General features: G+C 38.9%; 3 protein-coding genes across 8 annotated transcripts in view; 2 read left to right on the forward strand and 1 right to left on the reverse strand.

The window, feature by feature from the left end:
• The window catches only part of LOC135216124 (alkylated DNA repair protein alkB homolog 8-like), a 267,193-nt gene that overhangs the window by 92,873 nt on the left and 150,479 nt on the right, over positions 1-23,841 (forward strand). The window lies entirely within an intron of this gene.
• LOC135218970 (uncharacterized) overlaps positions 1-23,841 on the reverse strand; it is a 194,560-nt gene that overhangs the window by 74,051 nt on the left and 96,668 nt on the right. The window lies entirely within an intron of this gene.
• The window catches only part of LOC135216100 (SAFB-like transcription modulator), a 130,128-nt gene that overhangs the window by 34,139 nt on the left and 72,148 nt on the right, over positions 1-23,841 (forward strand). The window contains exon 5 of one of the 6 annotated variants that reach the window (XM_064251139.1): positions 5,919-8,228. The exons of the other annotated variants lie outside the window; for them this stretch is intronic. Within the exon in view, the coding sequence (XP_064107209.1) occupies positions 5,919-8,024 (2,106 nt within the window). The 3' untranslated portion in view covers positions 8,025-8,228. Of the gene's footprint in view, positions 1-5,918; positions 8,229-23,841 lie in introns of those variants that run through there. 6 annotated transcript variants of the gene reach the window in all.

Consider the following 23,841-nt stretch of genomic DNA (forward strand, 5'->3'; position numbering starts at 1 on the left):
CAGTCTTCTCCTCTCTTCAACAATATCACGACACATGGTGATTTAAAATCATTCGTTCATTGTTCCTCAAAAATATAAACGCTGCTTCCCTCTACTTTCTCGAGTTAGCTGTGCATCACTGCAATGACATGATTTCATTCATCGTTTATGCTATAGTTATTATTGTGAAAAGCTTTTATTCTTTCATTTACTATTTTGTTAAATACAGTGGGTCTTCCCCTAGTCATGGATCGGGAGTTGCGGGATCAGTTAGCCACAGGTTTTTCCTTGGACTGTTTCTCAGTCTATATCACAGGTATGAATCAGAGCATTGCTGATTAGTCCATGTTGCGTAATGATGTGTATCGTTAGGACAAGCCTTGGAAAGATTTACATTATAAAAACTAACAATAAAGGTAATAAAACCATTTTCACCATTTATATTATTGGCACTTCATAATAAATAGCCTATTCAAGGAATAATTCCATGTCGATGAAATCAACCCCTTACTCTGAGTGGCAGACGAACAAAATTTAAACATCCAGTTGAACGGTTGCATTCACACCAACGCATATTTTTAGTAGTACATACTGTAATTTCAGTGGTAATAACATTGAGGATAACATAAAAGTTTAATTCAAAATTCATTATCATTTTAGTAGTAATACATCATAGTATTGTTCTTTGTTATTGGTGATGAAGCGTAAACGTAATAAAACCATTTTTTAGTATATACAGGCAGCCCCCGGCTTGCGATGGGTTCAGCTTATGACATTCCAAGGTTAAAACGCTTTTTAATCATATTCATCAGAAATGATTTCCAGGGTTACGCTGCTTACAACACCAATCTGGCGGAAGAAATATGATTCCAAAAATGCAAAATAATCAATATTTGAAGTTTTTTTCAATGAAAAATGTAATAAAAATGCAGTTTAAATAGTTTTGAAAGAAAAGTTTTCTTAGGATTTTTTATGGTTTTCCGACTTACGGCAATTTTCGGCTTACAACGCGTCTCAAGAACAGAAGCCCTGTTGTAAGCCAGGGACTGCCTGTATACATTATTGGCATATCTTCATAATAAAAAGTCCATTCAAAGAATTGCTTGGGAAAGAATTTTTCAAAAGGAAAAATACATTTATAAGTTTACAGTATGTATTGATTACTTTATTTTGATGTGATCACAGCAATATTACAGTAACATTACAGTGGGGTACTATAATCATTTTAGCAAATAATTTTTTTATCGTAAATGTATTCATTCATGAAATAGAGTATAGTTTTGTGCAGAAGCCATATTATGAAAATAAAGAGGAATTGTTAGTTTATACAGTAATACCTTGAGATATGAGTTTAATTTGTTCTGTAACCGAGCTCGTAAGTCAATCTACTCGTATTTATGAACAAATTCTCCCATTTAAAATAACAAATGATTTCATTTGTTCCAGCCCTGTAAAACATCCCCAAACCATCCTAAATTATGAAAAAAAGATATGTTTTTAATTAAGAAACACACATGTATACTTTACCAAATCATAACAAAATATATGAAATTAAATAAAAGAAAAGCTGTTATTTAGTACTGTATTCTTACCTTGGAGACAAATGAGGTTAATGACGAAGGAAGAGGGAGGGAGGAAGGGATGCAGGCACTGTAGACACGTAAACTAAAACTGTGCTTTCTGAACACAATGTAAACTAAAACTGTATTTTCTTTACTTTTAACTAAAACGGCACTTTCCTTACTTGAAATATATAAAAAAAAAATGCACTTTTTTCTTCAAGTCGGCGTAAATAATACGCACCATTTCGCATATTACAGTCTCCATTGCTATATCTCCTGCCAGCTCCTTCTCTTTCACCCACACCAGCAGAAGCTTCTCCATTTCTTCATGGATATTTGTCCTTAATTGGGACAAAATTGTAGTTCCTTTCGCTGGTGTTGCACTTTTGATGGCATCCTTTTGTTTAAGGATGGTACAAATTGTAGATGTACTGCGGTTGTACATCCTTGCCACTTTCTTCGACCCCATGATGCCACACAAAAAAGTTCAGTAAAAAATGCACAAATGATGCAAAAAAATTAGCACAGTGCACCAGATTTGAATTGATTCTGTGGGTATGATGGGAGAATGAATGAGATGCTGGATAATCTTCTAGCACCACTTGGAAATCCATTAAGATTGATTTAAAACTTGTGTGATCCAGCAACTATTTGCATCTGTATTTGCTCACCGGTATGTGGGAGCTCCCACAATGCCTTGGTCATCCCAGGATCGCATCAGTTACTTCTTTACTGCCTTTAAGATAAATTTATTGCAAGCACCTTTTCATAAAGCTGTTTTAAAGGGAATTCTATTTTATTTTTTTTGCCTTAGAGCTGAGAATGATGTTAAGGCTAAGTTTTGCAGAAAACTGTAAGAATTCCAGTTTTGTCTTGTGATCTTAGGAAACTAGAACATATTTGTCAAAGGTTAATCCTGGAAGAGGCAAAGTTAATCTTTTGTTTTATGGTGTTAGAAAATCTAAATGTCTTTATCAAAGATTAATCCTGGAGGAGGGAAAATTAATCTTTTGTTTCGTGGTTGTAGAAAACCTAGTAGTTATGTGGTTTTAGAAAACCTAGGTGTCTTTTTTAATGGTTAAGCCTGTAAGAGGCTAAGGTTACTTTCTGTTTTGTGGTTTTAGAATACCTAGAATATCTTCGTTGAAGGTCAAGTTTAGAGCAGGTGAAGTTACCCTTTTCTTGTTTTTTTTTTTATAGAAACTTAGAACATTTTTGTTAAAGAACACAAGGTCTTCTGTCACGTACATATTTGATAAGGCTAGTGCATGAAAACTAGCTCCATACTTTTATTAAAGGGAAACATTTATAATGTAAGCCGCAGTTGTAACTTCATTTAATGTTGTCAATTTGTCACTTGATGCCAGGATTAATGCTGGCGTAGCATAAGTGCAATTAATTTGGTTTTACCAGTTCACTACCTTAAATATGTAGAGTTGTGTTTGAAATTAGTAAAACCCTTAGTCCACTACTAGTACAGACAATCATCCCCAGGTTACATTGTGGGAGGGGGGGGGGGGGGGGATAGTTGGTTTCTGTTTCTGCTGTACTAAACCTAAAGTCAACTCAACCTGAATCATCATCAATTATAATGGGAATAAATAGTACTTACAGTGCTGTTACAGGTCCGTAAAGCAGGTAATGGCACTGTAAATATACGAAAGGTGCAGAAAAATTGTGGCTAACAGCGCCATGAGTCAAGCGCCTAAGTCCAGAACGACGTAACCCGAACCTGATATAATCCGGCGACTTCCTGTAGTGGGTAGTCTTCCTGAACCAAAGAAAGAGCAATTTTTAGGCTCTGTTTAAATCCTGGGTTTTAATATTTTGGAGAGCGTGAAGGTACAAATTTTGTATAGGAGTGTACCTTCATATCATAAAGGTATTTATTTTAAATGACACTCATTTTATCGGGCTTTTGGACCTAGGCACAGTGGTCCCCTCACACAGCTTTTCTTTCATTCTGGCTTAATTGAATCAGTTTTCTCTGCAAGGCTGCTGCTCTTTGCTGCACACGTATGAGAGCCTTGCTCCCTGAATGTAATCCAACTTTTGACAGTAGTAAGATCCAGAAAGAATTCCGGATCAGGTAAGAATGTTTGGGTTTCATGCAAGAAACCTTTAGCTCAATTGGCTACTGGATTTTTGCCTAGCTGCACTACCCACCATCCTCTTCTCAATGTGGAAATCAGCTAACCTTAACTGTAGGTAATTTTCATCCCAAATAATATAAATTTTCATAAAATAATTATTTGGATACTATCCTACTGTTCAAGTAGACCCCACCTAGTCTCCCCACTACTTAGTGGGCTCTTAAAGAGAAATCTGACAAGCTAAAACATCTGACGCACACCTGGTGGAGAACAGGTGAACTAGACAGTTATTTGGGTAGCCATTCCAATTTTTTATTTATTTATTTTATTCTTTAATGTAGACTCGCCTAATTAGTATGGAGATGTAAGCTAACTTTTAACAGTAGATAAGTATCCTAATAATAATAATAAATTTTATTGTGAAAATTTATATTTTCAACTTTTGTGGTAGTGAGAATTTTTCTGAATTTAAAAATCTTTTTACATATATTGTATGTGCATTTGCATATCTTCCTGTTTCCATTGATTTGTATTTTCTTAAATAGCCTACCTCAAAGTTTGCTTGGTTAGGGGTGCTGCATATGGTTTTCTTCAGCCTGGCTCTTAATGGTTGATATTGTAACTCATGGCTGGCCCAAGTGTTGTTCTAAATTGACACAAGGGTGAATACACAAATATAATAATGTTGCTCTAAAGCTTGCGATAATTGATATCAATTATTGTATTGCCAGGAAGACCATTCCAGAGTTGTACAGTTTGCAGAATGAGTGGCTTCTCAACTCTGAAGTCATGGGATTTAAGGGCATTATTGAAAATTTTCATATCTAAATATAATTTTATGGAAGGTGGTCATGAAAAAGGTATTTCAATTTTGGTAAAAAAAACTATACGTATTATCATTGTTAGAATATATAGACTACAACAGGACCAGGGAAACTGTTTCAGTAATGGTAAAATGGAAGAGCCATTTATACCATTATTTTTCAGTGATATGGAGGCCATGCAAACTAATTTGGTTTTGGGCAAATCTATGGGGTGAATTATCCAAGTTGTATAAGAAAGTCTAAAGTAAAAGTTTAGAATTATGAAATTCAATTTCCAATGCAAAATGATTAATACGGTCAAACCTCTGTTTTCGTATGCCTCTCTTTATCGCACCGTTCGGTTTTTGTAGATCTTTTTGTACAAAATTTGTCTCGGGTTTTTGTACACTCAGAAACACTCCATCTGGGGCCCAGCACGTGACTGGGCCCTGTATCAAACGCCCAAAGTACCCCATCTTCTTTCATCACCCATTCTGCTTTTGTGTTTGTATTTTTATTCAAGTGCAACTGCTAAAGAAGCCATCATGGGGCTAAAGAAAGTTGCAAGTGCTAGCCTTTCTGTAAAAAAGGTGAGAAACACTAGAATTAAGAAATAACTCGTAGCCAAGAGTTGGAGGAAGTTGCATGCCGATCTCGGTGAGAATATTAATACAACAAGCGCTGCTATTAGTGAATTTAAGGCCAGCAGAGGCTGGTTTAAAAAATTCAGAAAAATAATGGGCATATATATAATGAGCCTACTTCAGGAATTAAGGCCATGTTTGCAAAGTGGAATGATGTAAAAAAAAATTTATGGAGAATGATCATCCCAACAAATAAGTTGTAATCTGTCTCTCCAACATGTTCAAGGACAATGCTGTGTTTAACTTCAGGGATATTTTAAAGAAATGCCAAAAACAAATATCTCTGGACAGTTTTCTTGTGTGTCGGGGGTCCAGTAACTCAAGCTGGTTCTAGTGACAGTGAAAAAATAAAAATGAATAGTGGAAGTAACCAGTGGCGGCTCGTCAATAGGGACTGTGAGACTGCAGCCACCCCTATCAGACGCCAGCCACACATAACGTCATAACACAAACAAACACATGGACATGCATGTGAAGAAACTCATCACTGCGTCAGAGAGCTGAACTTAACATTACACACAGTGATACAAACGCACTAGAACCATGCAAATTACATTAAACACAACATAATTATATGAATGCGAGGAGAAAGGGGGGAGGGCTTCCCGCGGCGGAAAGGAGAGCGTGGACTGCCGCCGACACAGTCTTGTCTCGGCTGTTGTTGTGAATGGGTGAGTGTTCTTGCGTTGCTCTTATTTTCCATAGTGTTTTTCAATTTGCCAGGGATGATTTCAAAATATTATTGATCAGTGATGGCTTGTGCTCAATTTTAATTATCATATATGGTGTAAAATCCCAGAAACATCGTATAAAATAGTATTTTTCTTGTTTTCACAGGTCGGCCTAGCATTATTTTGCAAAATGGCACAAGAAACAAAGACTGTTTCTGCACTGAAAGAACTAAATTTTTCACAGTTAACACTTCAAGAGAAGGTAGCCATTAAACAAGCAGGTCGCCCATTACCAGAAATTAAAATTGTTCAAGAAGGAGTAAGCCACAACAAGAAGTATATTCGCAGTTTTAATTGTGATTGGTACCAAAGGAAAACATGGCTTTGTGGATGTGAAGTTAAGAATGCACTATTTTGCTTTCCATGTCTGTTGTTTGGAGGCGATTCAGTATGGTCCAAAGATGGTTTTTCATACATAAAGAACTTGAAAGAAAAAACAGAGAAACACGAGAATTCCAGGAAACATATAGATAATGTCATTTCTCTATCTGTTCTTGGGAGTGTAAATATTAAAGAAAGACTTAGTGAGGCATACAGACTTTCAGTGAACGCACATAATAAGAAGGTTACCAAGAATCGTGAAATTTTGTCCAAGATTATAGACTGCATAAAATTTTGTGGACATTTTGAGCTACCTTTGGGTGGACATGATGAAACTGATTACTCTGCTAATCCAGGTGTATTTAAAGGACTGGTAAGTCACGCATCACAATTAGATCCAGACTTGCGGGCCCATTTAGAAAGTAATGCGGTCTTCACAGGTGTCTCCAAGACTATTCAGAATGAAATTCTCGACTGTCTGCTGCAAATATATCGTGATCAGATCAAAATAGAAACTAAAGACGCTCCCTTTGTTGCTGTTATGGCAGACGACACTACAGACGTTTCAGAACACACTCAAATGGTTATTGTTCTAAGATACTTGGTAGGTGAAGAGGTTGTTGAGAGATTTTGGGGATTTTTCACTCCAGAAAATCAAACGGCAGATGGGTTATCAAAATGCATCCTCGATCAGTTAAACACAGTCCTTGAAGGGAATGAAGAGAAACTGATTGCTCAAACATTCGATGGTGCAAGTGTTATGAAAGGTAAGAAGGGTGGGGTTCAGGCTAAAATCAAATCAGTGTACAATAACGCCCACTTCATTCACTGTTATGCCCACCAACCTGATCTTATAATGCAAAATGTTGCAAGTGTTACACGGGGTTCACGAATATTTTTCTCCAACCTTTCGGGCATAGCAGCATTTTTTTCAAGGTCGCCTCTACGTTTAAATGTTCTTACAAAGCACATGACTAGCCGCATTCCACGCCCATCTTCTACAAGGTGGAACTTTCATAGTCGCACTGTCAACAAGGTTTATGAACATTTTGAACCCTTAAAAAAATGCATGGAGGAAATACAGAGTACATCAAATGCTACTATAACCATACGAGAAGCAACAGGTATTTTGAACGCCCTGAAAGATGAAAGTTTTAAGTTTTGGTTGGAGCTTTTCCACCAGATAATGCCTCATGTAGAAGTGTTTTTTCACCAAATGCAGTGTAGAGACATTGATGTGACTAAAGCACACGAGTTCATTACAAACTTCAAAAGGGCCATTTCTGAAATAAGAAATTCCAAATACTGTGAAAATCCCACAAAAACACTCATGGTTGAAGCAAAAGAAATGGTTGAAGCAAAAGAAGTGTGTGACTGTGTGTGTGCTGACATAGCTGAGAGATTTTCTTTCACTAAACAATTAGTAGCTGCTAAACTGTTCAGTAAAGACTGTTTCTCTAACTTCAAGCAAAAAATTACTCTAGAAGAAGTTGAAGTAGCCACTGAAGCTTACCCAATGATTGCCAAAGAAAGACTTTTGACTGAACTTAGAGCATTCTATGACAGATGTGATTTGCATGAGTTTTCCAAATTGAGTGAACTATTGAAGATTGTGAATGAAAATAACTTAGATGTACTCCGTGAAATGACAAAACTTATAAAAATTCTTTTGACAATTCCAATGACTACAGCAGAGCCCGAACGTTGTTTTTCAACACTGAAGAGGGTCAAAACTTTCTTAAGGAGCACTAAGAAGCAGGATAGGCTAAATGCACTAGCTATGATTTCAATAGAGAAGATTTCTATCAATAATATGCCAGGTCTAAATGAAAAAGTTATTGATCTGTTTGCACAAAACAAGAACAGGAGAATGGACTTCCTTTTCAAATAGCGTAAGCCTGCCCTGAGAAAGTCAAGCATTTACTGTTAAGATAAGACTTGTCAAGGAAGAACAAGTGCTCCACTCCGGCACTGCTCTGCATCGCTGAGTTTTACCCAGAAATATGTCAGAGGGCACTCTCCTTGCTGAAGAACAGCCCAGCCCAAATAAAGCCTGAAGTGTAACAATTAGGTTTTTGAATAAATTTTCTTTTTATGTCTGTTCGTTTCCTTTCGCACAATATTATAACAAACGCTAAATGTTTTCTGGAGCAGCAGCACCACTAATTTTAGCTACGAGCCGCCACTGGAAGTAACCTCAGATAGTGCCAGTAAAAAACAGAGAAGTAACTCAAAATAGATCCTTCATACCTGAAGTCCTTCTAGAGGGAGATTCCCCTTCCAAACAATAACCTTTCCTCCTCCCTCTCCCCTCTACATCTTCCATATGCTAACAAGTGTTTTCCGTAAAGGTAAGAGTGATGTTAATTGTTCATTTATTCATTTCAATAGTCATATTTTATATTTCTAATTTTTTTCTGTATGTAAACTGTTTATTCCCTGTAAAATGTGTTTTTTATTAATATTTTTGGGGTCTGGGACGCATTAATTCTATTTACGTTATTCTCTATGGGAATTATTGTTTTGGTTTTCGTACGTTTCAGATTTCATGGGAGGTTTGGAAACAGATTATGTACAAGGTTTAAGTCTGTTTGGTGACATAATTGTACCTTACTAACTACACCACACATCCTTAACAGATATCTGTATAGGGTAGCAGCAACCTGGTTTTACTATTTTGGGAAATCTGGTGACTGCAAAGTTGTATTGTATGCTTAGTGGTACCAGCAGTCATGTCACTTGTCAAGACTTGAATACATTGAAAGTCATTTTGAAGAGCATTTCCCAAAACAATCTTGCTCAAAGTACCAACATTTACCAATTATTAAACTGATATATGAGGACAATATGGTTAACCAAGTTAGCAAAAGAATCAGTTTGAAAGAGTCTGGACCAATATCTTTTGCCAAGAACCAGAAGCACGTCATTCTGTAGGTACCCAAATATCTAAATTCAAAAGTACAGTATGTAATATGGGTTTAAAGATCAACACTTGAAGATTAACTTTTCACCAACCCAGAGAGCACAATACCAGGCAGATGGATATTGGCCTGTAGTTGTTGCAGTCCATACTTTCGTAACCCTCTCAAAAAGGGAATTTTTTAGAGAGGCCCTTAAGTGCATCATTTCTGTTTTTTGGAAAGATAGCGTTAAACACTTGAAATTTTGTTTGGGGGGAAATGTCATTTTCTCCATCTTAATTGCCAGGTTATTGATGATCTTTTCATAAACTGGTTAGAAGAGAGTGAGAATTCATCAGAGGTAGATGCAGTATAGAATGAACGTTCTGAAAATTTTGAGAATTCAAATACAAAAATACATGCATAAAAGTGACATTCCCCAATTATCAGCGATGTGGTTTTAGGGTTCTTGTCTAGCGGTGACGGTACATTAGCTCACCGAGATAACGGATTAAATTGTCTGAGCCGACCACACTGTAAAAGAAACTCCGATATTTTGTTGTACATATCCGTGAATACATGTTTTTGCTATGAAGTCCAGGTATATTATACCCTGTACCCCTTATACTATTTTAAAATGCTTATGCCTATTGTAACAGTTCATTGCCTTATTTGATAGTTTTAAAAAAATATGCAAATTATCACTCTTAAAACACTTAGATATCATTTCAAACAGAAATAAACCCCAAACCATCCCAAAAACCCCCAAGATTCATCTTTCAGCAACTTGTGTTATCCAATCTTCTAGTTAAATAAGTTAAAAATGTAAAAGAGAATGATAATGTATTGTTAGCAGTGTTACAACCGAAACAGCTGTTTTGCTAAGAACAACCGAATCTCATTTCATCTCTCGTAAACAGTTACCATTGTTTTGTCACAAATGATGTTAACTAGAATAGGACTGACATAGTATTTTTACATTATACCTTATTCATTATGGAGAAAAGATCTGCAAGGAAATACAGTGGTACCCCGAGATACGAAATTAATTCGTTCCGAGGCGGCCTTCGTATCGTGAGCTTTTCATATCTTGGACCGCATTTTACAAGTAAAATGGCTAATCTGTTCCAAGCCCTCCAAAAGCACCCCAGTAAATTTCATAATAAAGCTAAATTGACTTGTAAACAATGAAATACTACAACAATTTGGACCATTCAATACCTAACTTAATACGTACTGCTAATATGTACTGCATAGTACCTGTAAATAAAGTGTATTAGTTTACATGAACGGCAGATTTGTACGTACACTTAACTTTACGAAACACATAAAAAAATGCAAGGAAAACATAAACTAAGTTTACGAAACACATTAACAAAACTGTAAGACAACTTTACAAAAAACTTAAAATTAAATTTTTTTTAATTTTTACTTTTACTTTTTTTTTTTTACTTTTGTGTGTGTGTATAATATATATATAGTTATATATTAATATTATATATATATCTATATATTATATATATATATTATATATTTTAATATATATATGTGTAATTATATATGTATATATATATATATATATGATATATATATTGATATATATATATATATATATATATATATATATATATATATATATATATATATATATATACAAAATTTCATCTTATTCACCACTTTCAACTTTGTTTTTTTGTAGTATCACTTGATGTAGTATCACTTGGTTCTTCCTTTTTGCTTACTACTCCTACTAAAGGCCTCTTTAAAAAAATATCTATCCAAGGAAGATTGCATCTGCCTGCTTTTGACAGTGTTCCGGAAACGACTCGGGCAAATGTCATCGAACTGTGCAAGCATGACAGTGTTCCTGAAACGACTCGGGCAAACGTCATCGAACTGTGCAAGCATACAACCTGTGTAAGCCATTTCAGGGTGTCTTTTCTACGAATGATTGCACCTTATGAAAAGCAGCTAGAGCATCCTTAATTTCTGCCGTTGCCATAGAGTCGTCGTCCTCCTCCTCGCCCCTGCTAGAGAACTTCTCTTGAACAATGTTATGTTGCATGGCCTCCAACTCCTTCAGGTCATCCGTAGTAAGCTCCTCTTGGTGCTCCTTGAGAAGGTCATTGATGTCGTCCTCATCAACGACCAGCCCCATGGACTTTCTGAGTGCAACGATCTTGTCAAGATCTGGTTGCGAAACAGTTTCAGGATCGTCAACTGTTCCTGAATCTGCAGCAACATCTCTTGAAAAAAAGTTTCTTACACAGCTTTACAGCTTCTTGAAGTTCAATATCACTTGCTGGTCCATGGGCTGGAGGAGAGGGGTGGTGTTAGGCAGAAGATAAAGAACCTTGATGAAGGAATACTCTGCTAGGATATCTTCCTTGAGGACAGGAGGGTGAGCAGGGGCATTGTCCAACACCAGCAGGCATTTCAGAGGGAGGCGCTTCTCTTCCAAGAATTTCTTCACTGTCGGGCCGAACCAGATTTACCCACTCCGTGAACAAAAACCTCGTTACCCAGGCTTTCGCATTAGCCCTCCACATCACTGGAAGCTTCTCCTTAAGCACTTTGTGGGCCTTGAAGGCCTGAGGAGTCTCGGAAAGATAGACAAGTAGGGGCTTCACCTTGTAATCCCCACTGGCATTGGAACAAAGTGCGAGCGTAAGCCTGTCATTCATAGTCTTATGCCCGGGTAGCTTCTTCTCTTCCTGCGTGATGTACGTCCGACGAGGCATTTTTTTCCAAAAAAGGCCAGTCTCATCACAGTTAAAGACTTGCTGAGAATTGTAGCCTTCTCGTCGAACGTCTTAATAAAGGCTTCGGCCGCTTTCGTGTCCAAGCTGGCTGCCTCCCCATGCCACACCTCCGAATGGATGCCAGTCCTTTTACGGAATTTCTCGAACCACCCATGCAAAGCCTTGAAGTCTGGGGTTGGCATTGATGTCCCTTCTCCTTCGTCGTCTTCAGCCTGGGCAATCAAATTGCCAAAAATAGCGCTGGCCTTCTGGGAGATTGCCGTCTCCGTTATCGTATCGCCAGTGATTTCTTTCTCTTTTATCCAGACAAGAAGAAGCCTTTCCATTTCATCGTGCGTGTGGGTCCTCTTGCTGGACAAAATAGTGATGCCCTTGGAAGGTGTAGCTGCTTTGATGGCATCCTTCTGTTTAAGGATGGTGCCTATCGTCGACGGATTTCGGCATCTCCATCTTCGTTTCCATAGAGAGCATCCTCTTCTTTCCGTGAATTTCAAGTTTCTTGGGACCCATGACTACGTATATACTGTACATAATTATGTTATGTAGTACTTACTATACGTATGTAGTAAAGTTCTCACACAACACGATAAAGTATACTACAACGAAATCATTAACGAATGTACATTAATAAACGAAATCGTTAGAACGAACGAATACCGCGTGCGTATGATACAGATGATGCCGTGAAGTGACCAAAGAAGCACGCCGCTACTTAGATGCATGATGGGAGGGATGCTGACCAATAGAAGAGAAGGATCTCATGGCAGTGACTAGCATCAGGAACCAATGGGAGAGCGGGAGGATGGTGGCGAGTGTACTAAGTTGGCGCGGCGCGACTTTTAAAATTGTTATTGGTGGTCCGGGCGAATCTTGGAATACACAGCAATTGAACAATTTTCGTATGTAGAGCCGCAAAAATTTTCCTATTTGCTTTCGTATCTCAAGTTTTTCGTAAGTTGAGCATTTCGTATCTCGAGGTACCACTGTATACTACACCATACTACTAAATTCAAGTTGCAAGTTGTAGCGCAAGCTGAGAAAATAATTTTCAAGCTGCATAATAACTATAAATTATCATGCATCGGCTACATGTATTAAACTCTCGTAAGCTTTGATATGCCATCAAACTTGACCGTAAATAAACTTTAAGAGAAAAGTATTTTTATCAAAGCTACTGAGCATGAAAGAACACATTTTACTGTTGTTTACACACCAATAAAAGATAGATATGTTAGCTCATTTGATGAATTCAAGAAAAAATGCCAAACTGATTCTCTTGATATTTAAGAAAAAAAGAGAAAAAAAATTACCCCAATGCCATCTAGTAAAAAAAAGAAAAAAAAAAAAAAAAAAAAACTAAATTTAGGTCACAACAACACCTATTTAACCCTTAAACGCCTAAGCGGTATATTAAAAATCGTCTCCCATATGCCTGGGTGGCCTCAGAGTGACCGTGGAAGCGGAAAAAATATTTTTTTCAAAAAATCACAGCGCGCTTAGTTTTCAAGATTAAGAGCTCATTTTATGGCTTTTTGTTATTGCCTGAAGTTAAGTATGCAACCATCAGAAATGAAAAAAATTATCATTATCGTATATAAATAATGCGATATATGATAGCGCGAAAACAAAATTTCATATATAATTATATTCAAATCGCGCTGTGAGCAAAACGGTTAAAGCTAACGAGTTAATTTTTTTCGTTGTATTGTACACTGAATTGCGATCATTTTGGTATGTAACGCATTGTAAAAGGATCAAAGCAACACAGCGAAAATATTATCTCAAAATGATGCATGAATTCATAACGCGCGTACGTAAAAGTTTTTTTTTTTTCAAAAATTCACCATAAATCTAAATATTGTTCTAGAGACTTCCAATTTATTTCAAAATGAAGATAAATGATTGAATATTACTATACTGTGAGAGCTTTAGCTTACAATTGCAGTTTTTGACCATTTCGGATCAGTTAAAGTTGACTGAATGTCAAATTTTTTTTAAATATTTTTTTTTGTATGCAAATATTTTGAAAATGAGAAAAGCTACAACCTTCAATTATTTATTGTTGTATTCTACATAAAATTGCGCACATTTTCATATATAAAACTCTATGAAATGCCTAATATGAAACAGAGCTAGTGTTCCGAGAATGCGACGTACACATTTTGGAGATTTGCAGTGGAGAATCTGCACGCGGAGGGAAGGAAAGTTTTTTTTTTTTAAATCACCATAAATCTAAATATTGTGCTACAGACTTCGAATTTGTTTCAAAATGAAGATAAATGACTGAATATTAGTAGACTGTAAGAGTTTTAGCTTAAAATTGCGTTTTTCGACCATTTCGGTAGAGTCAAAGTTGACCTAACGTGTTTTTTTTCTATTTATCGTGATTTATATGCAAATATTTAAAAAATGAGAAAAGCTACAACCTTCAATTATTTTTAGTTGTATTCTACATGAAATTGCGCACATTTTCATATATAAAACTTTATGTAACGGCTAATTGAAAATGGTGCAAACATTACGACAATAGCATGTATGATTTTTTTGGAAGTTACTGCACGGACGTAAGGAAAAATTTTTTTTTTCTTGTTTCATAAATTCACCATAAATCAAAATATTGTGCTGAAGACCTCCAATTTGTTGCAAAATGAAGGTAAATGATTGAATATTACTAAAATATAAGAGTGTTAGCTTACAATTGTGTTTTTCGACCATTTCAGTAGTCAAAATTGACCGAAGGTTGAAATTTTGGCACTTATCGTTATTTATATGAAAATATTTCAAAACTGATAAAAGGTACAACCATGGGTTGTTTATAGCTATATTGTGCATGGAATTGCGCACATTTCCATATATAAAACTTTATGTAACGGCTAATTAAAAATGGTGCAAACATTACAACAATCGCACTTATGATTTTTTTGGAAGAGTTACCGTGCGGACGTAAGAAAAAAGGTTTTTTCATAAATTCACCATAAATCAAAATATTGTGCTAGAGACTTCCAATATATTGCAAAATGAAGGTAAATGATTGAATATTACTAGGATATAAGAGTTTTAGCTTACAATTGCGTTTTTCGACAATTTCGGTAGCGTTAAAGTTGACCGAAGGTTGAAATTTTGGCACTTATCGTTATTTATATGAAAATGTTTCAAAACTGATAAAAGCTACAATCATCAGTATTTTATTGTTGTATTCTACATGAAATTGTGCACATTTTCATATACAGGCAGTCCTCGGGTTACGACGGGGGTTCCGTTCTTGAGACGGGTCGTAAGCCAAAAATCATCGTAAGCCGGAACATCGTCAAAAATCCTAAGAAAACCTTACTTTTAATGCTTTGGGTGCATTGAAAACTATGTAAACTGCATTCTTATGGCATTTTTCATAAAAAAAACCTTCTAATATTGATTATTTTGCATTTTTGGTGTCATTTTTCATCTCCCAGATGAGCGTTGTAGGCGTCGTAACCCTGGAACATGCGCCGTAACTCTGGAAATAAGGTCTATTGACAAGCGTAGTAACCTCGGAACGTCGTAAGCCGACATCTTCGTAACCCGGGGACTGCCTGTATAATACTCCATGTAACTGCTAATTAAAAATGCAGCAAAAATTATGTCAAAGTGACTAAATGATTTCCGAGATGTGTCCCTGATACTTTTTAGTGCGATAAGAAAGAAATTTGCGTTTGCGCGCCTGCGTAACGATTGTAAACAAAACAACACCTTGATCCGTGAACTCCCAGCATCCCCCAAAGCGCGAGATTCAAAAGTTTTCGGCTGGTAGGCATATAAGTATTTTTACGCTAATTTAAAAAAAAACTTTTCTATGTCAACGTAAATTACGTCCAGTCGGCACCCAACAGACAATTTATCTCGACGTAAAATACGTCCAATAGGCGTTTAAGGGTTAGGTCATATTTTGACTTAACACATGGTATAATGAAATATAACATTGTCTTATATAAATAGAATATCTAGAAAATCATTTACACTAATTAGAAGCAAGAAAATCGCTCTAAATTTAGTTGAAGACAGTAAAATAAACTTTTCTCGTAATCACCCTCATCTGATTTCCAAACCAAAACATTATTATGTCTGAGTTTTATAATACAAAAATGAAATTAAAATACAACGTTATTGGAGTAATGACTTGTTGTATACCAGTTTGTGGACTACTGGTTTTCGTATTCAGTATTAAACCTGTAAAAGTGTACTTGCATTATGTCATGTTTACCTCAAAAATGTTTTCCCTCTGGGTTACCAGTTTATATTTTATTTATTTTTTTATTTAAACTGCTTCATGAAGTCTGTTTCAGGTTGGGAGTACATGTGCTCAAGGGAAGATTTAATTTGCTGGGATTTGCACCACTTATATAGGCAGTCCCTTTTGTTTATTGGCATAACAATAACTTACTAGCACCTCCGGTTTTGGCACCGAAAAGTGGAAATCAGCTCATATTGGTGCTTCTGAAGGTCGCATTTTTGTCACTAAACAAGCCCCGTAAAACCGAGCCTCCTAATAATCAGGGACTGCCTGTACTGTATTTCATAATTTGGTTTAGCTGGTTTTATTTAGGTTTTAATTATCACTCACTATTTATATGGCATTAACAGTATTTATCTGATTACTATGCCAAAATGTTGTTTTCTCAATTGTGAATGAACAATTTACATAAATATGCATTGATTTCATCTGCACTGTAGCATAAATTCATATATTACCAGTCCTGCCAAAGTTTGGAAATTGTCACTAGTACAGCCTATCTTTTCCACATTGTGATTAGACGTGGTGTGTGGAGTCTACACACAAAATTTCTCACTTTTTACTGGGAAAGTGTATGCTAATTGAATTTTAGTAATAAGTTTTTACAACTTTTCACTTATATAGGTCTCACACAAGATATCTATAAAAATGAATTATTTTGTAAAATTTGTGGATGCTTTTGATGTTTATCAGCTGTTGGTGCTTGCCACTGACTATTGATTCATGTGCAAACCAAGATCTAGATAAACTTGATCTTTGTGCAAACTGGCTCTAGTACTAACCCATCATCAGTTACCTATTCTAAATTATTTTTAATCTTGCCTTCACCAAAATCCACATTTATTCTATTTCTTAATAGTAGTTAGTACTCTTTATTTGGCTTGTGTTGATGGAATGTTTTCTTAAGATTATATGAAATATATACATTCATACTGAGATTGGTAGCAAATTATTTTTCTGTAATGAACTTGACAGTGCAGCAATATACACATGTAAGTGTAAGGCAATTACTAAATTTCACATTCTTGAGTCAAATATACATTTTATTTTAAATGTTATGTACATTGTTACATTTCATAGATATTGCTTACAGCTGATTATGCCTGTTCAGCACAAGTTTCAAGACACCTGGAGAAATGAAGATATTCAGTCTTGGCTAAAACCAGCAATAAAGGAAACCAGAAATGGCTTTTTGTAGATTCTACCACAAGGAACTAAATGCTGAATTGACATTATCCAAAGGCATAACACAAGTAAAATCCTTCTAGAAAATGAATGTGCAATTGTTATTGAAAAGTTAGAGCTTGAAGGAAACCAAAAGGACAGCGCTTTCCATGCATGAAGGAATTAAAAGTGTTTTGAACAGAGGAAACCATTAACTGTGAACTTTAATAAAGTTAACGAGAAAGAGAACAGTTACCAGTTGTACATCAGATCGTTGAAAGGATGAGGGATCCAATGTTTTTTTTTTTTTTTTATACCGGTTTATAATGAATACTTTTTGTTAGCCACACATTCTTCAGAAATATCCTTTGATGAATATTGATCCATGTAATGCCTGTAATTATGTTCCACTAAACCAGCTTTATCTTGGAGCAGTACTTTACAGCTTGTTTCAGACATTCCTTCAAAAGCCCTGAAATGGTGCAGGATGTAAAATACTGGTGTAGACAGTTTTGTACATGCAGTCCCTCGTGACAGCGGTCTTGCTTAGTGGCAATCTGGTTTTATTGTGCTTGTCTAGCACCCTAAAATCAGCAATTTATGGTGCCGTAATGGGCTGAGTTTCAGTTATTGGGGCCATAACATGCCTAACAAAGGCGCCATTAACCAGTTAATAGCAGAATTCGCTTAACACTTTTTGCCGAGAACGGAACCCCTGCCCATCATGGGGGACTGCCTGTATTTCCGTGTGTGTTGCAGTCAGGAAAAGGTTTGAATTTGGCAATGCTTTGTGGAATATGACTTAGTTTCTATGACTCAGTAAGGCTTTAGATTACTGGCCAAGAATATCCATGCCATCTTTACAAGATACAGGCAGCCCTTGGTTAGCATTGTTATCAGTTAGCAGCATTTCGGTTTTACAGCGCTTGTTCTATACATTCATAACTGGGTTTTACCCTCCGTAGGGTTTATAGCACCGTTGTCTGGTTGTCGATGACTTAGGTTAAGTGCCGAGACCGCCTCATAAAATGCAAACAATGAATATGCATATTTTCCTTGGCTCTTTTAAAAGGGTATTACAATTCTGTCAAAATATGCAAGCAAACCGATCATATTTTGGTCTGGAAAATTCAGCTGAGGGCGGAAGTAAGTTTATTTTGCCGTATTTAACTCCATTCAGAGCAATTTTCTTGCTTCTATTTAGCATAAATGAATCTAGAAAGTCTATTCATATGTGACAAGGTCATTTTTCTTTATATGAAAGAGTTTTAAGTTGAAGACTGACTTAAATACATGTTAACAGCTCCCTAGACCAGTGGCACAATAAGTAAAATTATATTTATGCAGTATATAGTATAGAATTTACTGTACAGTAGTACTGTACAGTACATAACATTATTATAAATACTGTAAAGTGAAAAAGCCTAGCTTTAATCCTTTGGGTGTCTAGAGTATGTAAAGATATAATAAGGTTTTATACAGTGTACAGGTAGCTGTAGTGCTCAAGTCACAATAATTCGCCTTACGATAATCCGATTTTATGAGAGACCAAATTATGATAACCTAACTTTATCCCATCTTCTAGTTATCTAAGTTCAAAAACAGCAAAAGAGAATGATGAAAGTATGATTTGTTCCTACAAGATATACAAACCTTCGGTCCTTTACATAAGGAATTAATTTCGGCGTAGCTGGAATTACGGCCGTTCAGTTCTTGAACAAGGTGGTTAGGCAGTAACTACAGTGTGGCAGGCAGGTAGGCTAGCCTGCCCGGATGTAAACACACCACTTTGCTTTCGGCCGTCTTCCGATGAAGGCGTTTTGTTTGTGAGTTCTGGCTGACTGGTCGTTGATCTTTGTTCTCGTTGGGATCTTTTTGGTTTATTTTTGTTTTTTAAATAAATATATGTGTACGGTATTTGATATCAATATTAAATTCAATTAATATACAAACCCACTTTTTGTGATTACCTTTATAGCCACCTCTCTACTTGTGTTAAGAGTTGGCGGCAAAGGTATACCAACATATTATTTACATTCTTTTGCCCTTTAACGTGAGGATGAGATATGTATTTAACGTGAGGTTGAGATGTATTTAACGTGAGTGATATTGATCCTGTAACAAGACATGTATTCATCCGAAAATTACGCTTACACTTGGGAATTACTGAGGGGAACTTCAAAGGTTTGTCCTTGTTTTGTTTTTATGGTAATTTCTCTTCTCCTTCATCCTTTCACTTCCTATCGGATGAAGGTAGATGTTTGGGGGATCTCCTCTCACTTCGGAGGGTGGTGCCCTTGGATGCGTGAGGAGGGAGTATCCATATTACTTTAATAATTTTTTCCTTATTTTACAGACTAACCGTGGTGATTGTGTTTACAGCAGTATTGTTTGGATAGCTCTTCGTATTGGTTATCCTAACCTTGTAATTGTACCTGTGACTTACCATGTTGTGATACCGATCCTCGAGTGAGTGTACTAATCCCCTGCTGATAATCATATTAATTTAACACTACTACCTGGGAGTTATGTCACTGGACGAAGCTTTTGCGCTGCCCCGTGATGTTTATCTATTCCTGATGGTAGAAGTCTGGCAGAATTTGTAGGAATCAAAGAGGAAGAGAGCTCGTCAAGTGTCTTCATCCTCTTCTTCGAGATCACCATATTTTCATGTCTCCACCCCTTTGACTTTTAAGGCTTTGCCGTAGAAGAAGAGAAGGTGGTCTCCCTCCCTAAGAAGTCTCTTCACGTGACTTCTAAGGGTCTGTCTTGCTCCGGTGAGACAGGTGGGTCTTCCGCTGGTCCTCCCGGAGGACCCGTCTCTCCTTCTCAGGGAAGAAGAAGACGGGGACCATGGAGGTACCAGCCACTGCTGGTACCTCCTCTCCCATTTCCAGAGGTTCTACCTCTGGACCGGGAACCGTCTCGGGAGTGTCACCGAGTGGTACGGTCACCTACAAGTGACTGTGCAGCCAAAGTCCAGACTGCTAAGTACGGTCACTGTGTCAGGACCCAGGCACGGAGCTGAAGGATGGTAAGAGTCGCTCAGGTGACTCGCCAGACTAGCGATCGCTCTCGCAGCGATCGTCCGGTACCCAGGGTTGACGTGACGTTCCCGCAGGTCTGTGCACGCATAGACCGGTGGAGGCGGCCCATCCAGCCCTCTTTTAATTATTCTTTTTTCAGAGAGGTTTCAGCCTCAAAGAGGACTTGAAAGAGTTGGAGGATGGTATCGGCTGTCTCCAGTCCCACCCAGGCGACAGTTGCGTTCGCGCCACCGACCGACCAGTCTCGGTGGTGGTAGACGCATCGCCTGCCAGGTAAGAGTTTCGTAACCCTCCTCGAGGAAGCGTTCTCTCCACTGCTGCTCCCACAGGTCCCTCTGGACAGGTGCATTTGGGCTGTGTTGCTATCGCAACTGTCCCAACTCCGTCCTGGATGGAGGAACTGTCAGTTGTCCTGAGGAAACTGGTGAAGAGGAAGTCCAGGAAGAAGAGGAAGGTGTCGTTGTCTTCTCTGTTGTCATTTCCTGCCGACTTCCAAGGCCCCCCAGCCGAGGAAGGAGGAGGTGCCCCCCCCCAAAAAAAGTCTTGCACAGAGACTTCTAAGGGTCTGTCTCGCTCTGGTGAGACAGGTGGGTCTTCCACTGGTCCTCCCGTCCCTCCGGGAACAGGGCCCGTCTCTTTCCCCAGGGAAGAAGACGGGGACTGTAGGGGTACCTGCTACACTTGTACCTCTGCTCCTGACTCTAGAGGTTCTATCTCCAGACCGGAACCATCTCAACAGTTCGCTTGCGAGCATCACTAAGTGCATAGATGACTGTACAGCCAAGGTCCAGACTGCTGAGTACGCTTTACGCTCAGTGTCAGGACCCTGGCACAGAGCGGAAGGATGGTAAGAGTCGTTCGGGTGACTCGCCAGACCTGCGAGAGCGATTGTCCGGTACCCAGGGTTGATGTGACGTTCCCACCAGACCGTTCACGTAGCGAGGCTGGGAAGAGGTTCCCCCTGGTCACTAGGTCCAGCCGAGCTGGACCTGGGCTGGACTGTGGCGCATCGAGAGGATGGTGCTTGCTCTCACTGTGTTAGTGGACACTACTAGTCACCTGACCATCGCTCCCACCGGGACTGGACAGCTCGCACGACTGGTAGCAGCTCCCCTCATGCACAAGACCAACGCTATCGTCCTCACTCCAACGCTTCTCTGCAAGGAGACTGCTGGTCCAGACCTGCAGCTCGATTGCCACTGTGGGTTTGTGATTACTTGCAGTCCTTCCAGCCTACAGGTTCTGCTGGTAGGCAGGGTAGGAGCACTCGTAGCAGCTTCCCTGGTGCACGAGACCGACACTCCGTCCTTGGTCCAGCACTTCTCCGCAAGGAGACCGTTGGTCCAGACCTGCAGCTTGATCACCACAGTGGGTTGGCGATCGCCTGCAGTCCTCCCAGCCTACTGGTTCTGCTAGTAGGCAGGGTTGGAGCGTCAGGTCTCCCTCACCTGTCCCTTCAACCTCCTCGGGCTACACCGGGAGGAACGAGGTGAACAGGAGTGACCGTGATGAATGAACTTCTTACGGTCCGGCCACGAGCCTGGTTCAGTCTTGGGACCAAACTGATCTTACGCCAAGTTGATGGAGGAGATCGTGGGGGCTGGCGAGGACGATGATGCTTCCTAGTCTCAAGGAGTGACCACCGCTGTTCATGTGACGGTCCCGCTTGACCACGCACGCAGAGACCGGTGTGGGCCCCCCCCTTTGATCCTCTTCTCCTGTCAGGTGCATGCTCAGCCCCCACCCAGATTGACGTTTAGCCTACAGTACAAGGTTCGTAACCCTCCTCGGGAAAACATTTTCTCCAGACAATAACATTTTCCTGCACTTGGAGCGGCCATCACCGCAGGCTGATGGCTGCCCATAACTCGCTTCTCCGACTGCTAGTTCCACTGGCGAGGTGAGCGCGAGCGTCCAATCTTCCTCAAACTCCCTCTCTTCCTATGGCTTCAACAGGAATGGGAGGGATCCTGCAGAGCAATCTCCGTAGGATTCCGCGTCGGGGACTGCGTTCTTGGAGTGACCTTCAGGTCCTACCGGACATAAGTCCCTGTTGTTGAGGAAGGATGTTGCCCATTCCTCCTTGATTTCTATGGGGATCGTGAGGACCACCACCTGATGATCGTCTGACGAAATTCGGGGGGATTTCACCAAGCGCTTAAAATTCTTCTGAGTTTCTAGCACTCTCAGAGTGTTTTGGTCTTCTACGATCTGCAAACACTTTGGCAGGACCACGGTCCAGAGTGAGCGAGATGAGAATCCCGGATAATTGTTACTACGATAATCGGGAATCTCGCTGAATGCTTGAATTCCTGGAATTTCTAGCGTTCGAAGGAAGTACTGCTGCTGAAGGAAGAATATCTTGGGAGGGGCTCAGCCTGGATGGACCTGACGGTCCGTTGCCTCAGTAGGCGGTCAACCCCGGGTTAGAGATGAACGGGCAATAGCAGTCAATCCTCCTCTCTTTTTTTCCCCTTTACTTCTTGGTTATACCGGAATGAAACATGGAAATAAGAAGAATTCGGTGGAGTTTACTCCTCGGAATTTGAACCCGAGAGACTGTTTTTGGTTCAATCGTAGGATTTTACCGAACATATGTCAATCCGTTCAGGATGGATAGCACCGAGAGTTTGAATGCCTCTCCAGTGCTACTGTTTTGGGAACATCCAGTTCGGCTTGAACTAATCGTCTTAGGTATCCTGTTATCACTGTAGAAGTCTTCCTTCTGGAAAACTTCACCTTGGCTCTCTTCATTTGAGAATGAAGGTGGTCAGCTTCCAGTCCTTATTGTTCCTCGAATGGAAGAGAATTTAGGCTGGAGGTCTATGTACAGGAACCTACAAATATACTTTGTATATATCCCTCGTGACATACTTCTGTTATCAGTTGAATTGTCCGAGGTGTAGGCACATACTGTAGTTAACTCTACGGGTTGTGACCGAGACGAATAGTATTTTCTTAATTGAACTACAACTCTGGACTGCCTTGCAAGCCTCCTAAGAGTTACCAGTTTCGATTTTGAGATAATTGTGGTTTTGTTTACAACACCACCACCACAGCGTTTGCATTCACCGAAATTCATTTCGGTTAAAATGCAATTGCTCGAGCGTATTTTCTTGCTCTTGATCGTTCTTGCCGAACGCATTCCTTCTTGGAATGGATTACCTGGCAACTCACAATGACAAGTGAACGAGAGCTAGCGCTGTACGGGCTGCCTGCCAGCCCTGCCTGCTGCAGCCAGTACCAGCCGGCTCTCTGAGATAGTTTGGCCAGCTATTGTCTCTCGTCCTGTGCAATGATTAACTACCGAGTCAGATCTCTGCCCGGCAATCACAGACATATGGTCTCTGGTTGGCTGGAATTTTCGCATCGTGTATGACCATCTCTACTGCATTGCCTTTTGCCTTTGGGAGAATTTTCAGACAGGTATCTCACTAGACTCGTTACCATCTTTCTGTTTACCTCACGGTAACAGAAGTCTGTAGCCTAGGCTTCCGCTTCATTGCACCTGCCGCTGCGATGACGCAGAATGATTTCTTCAGACATCTGAGTTTGTCTTCTAAATACA

Source organism: Macrobrachium nipponense, chromosome 19 (assembly GCF_015104395.2).
Source record: "Macrobrachium nipponense isolate FS-2020 chromosome 19, ASM1510439v2, whole genome shotgun sequence".
Taxonomy (NCBI): domain Eukaryota; kingdom Metazoa; phylum Arthropoda; class Malacostraca; order Decapoda; family Palaemonidae; genus Macrobrachium; species Macrobrachium nipponense.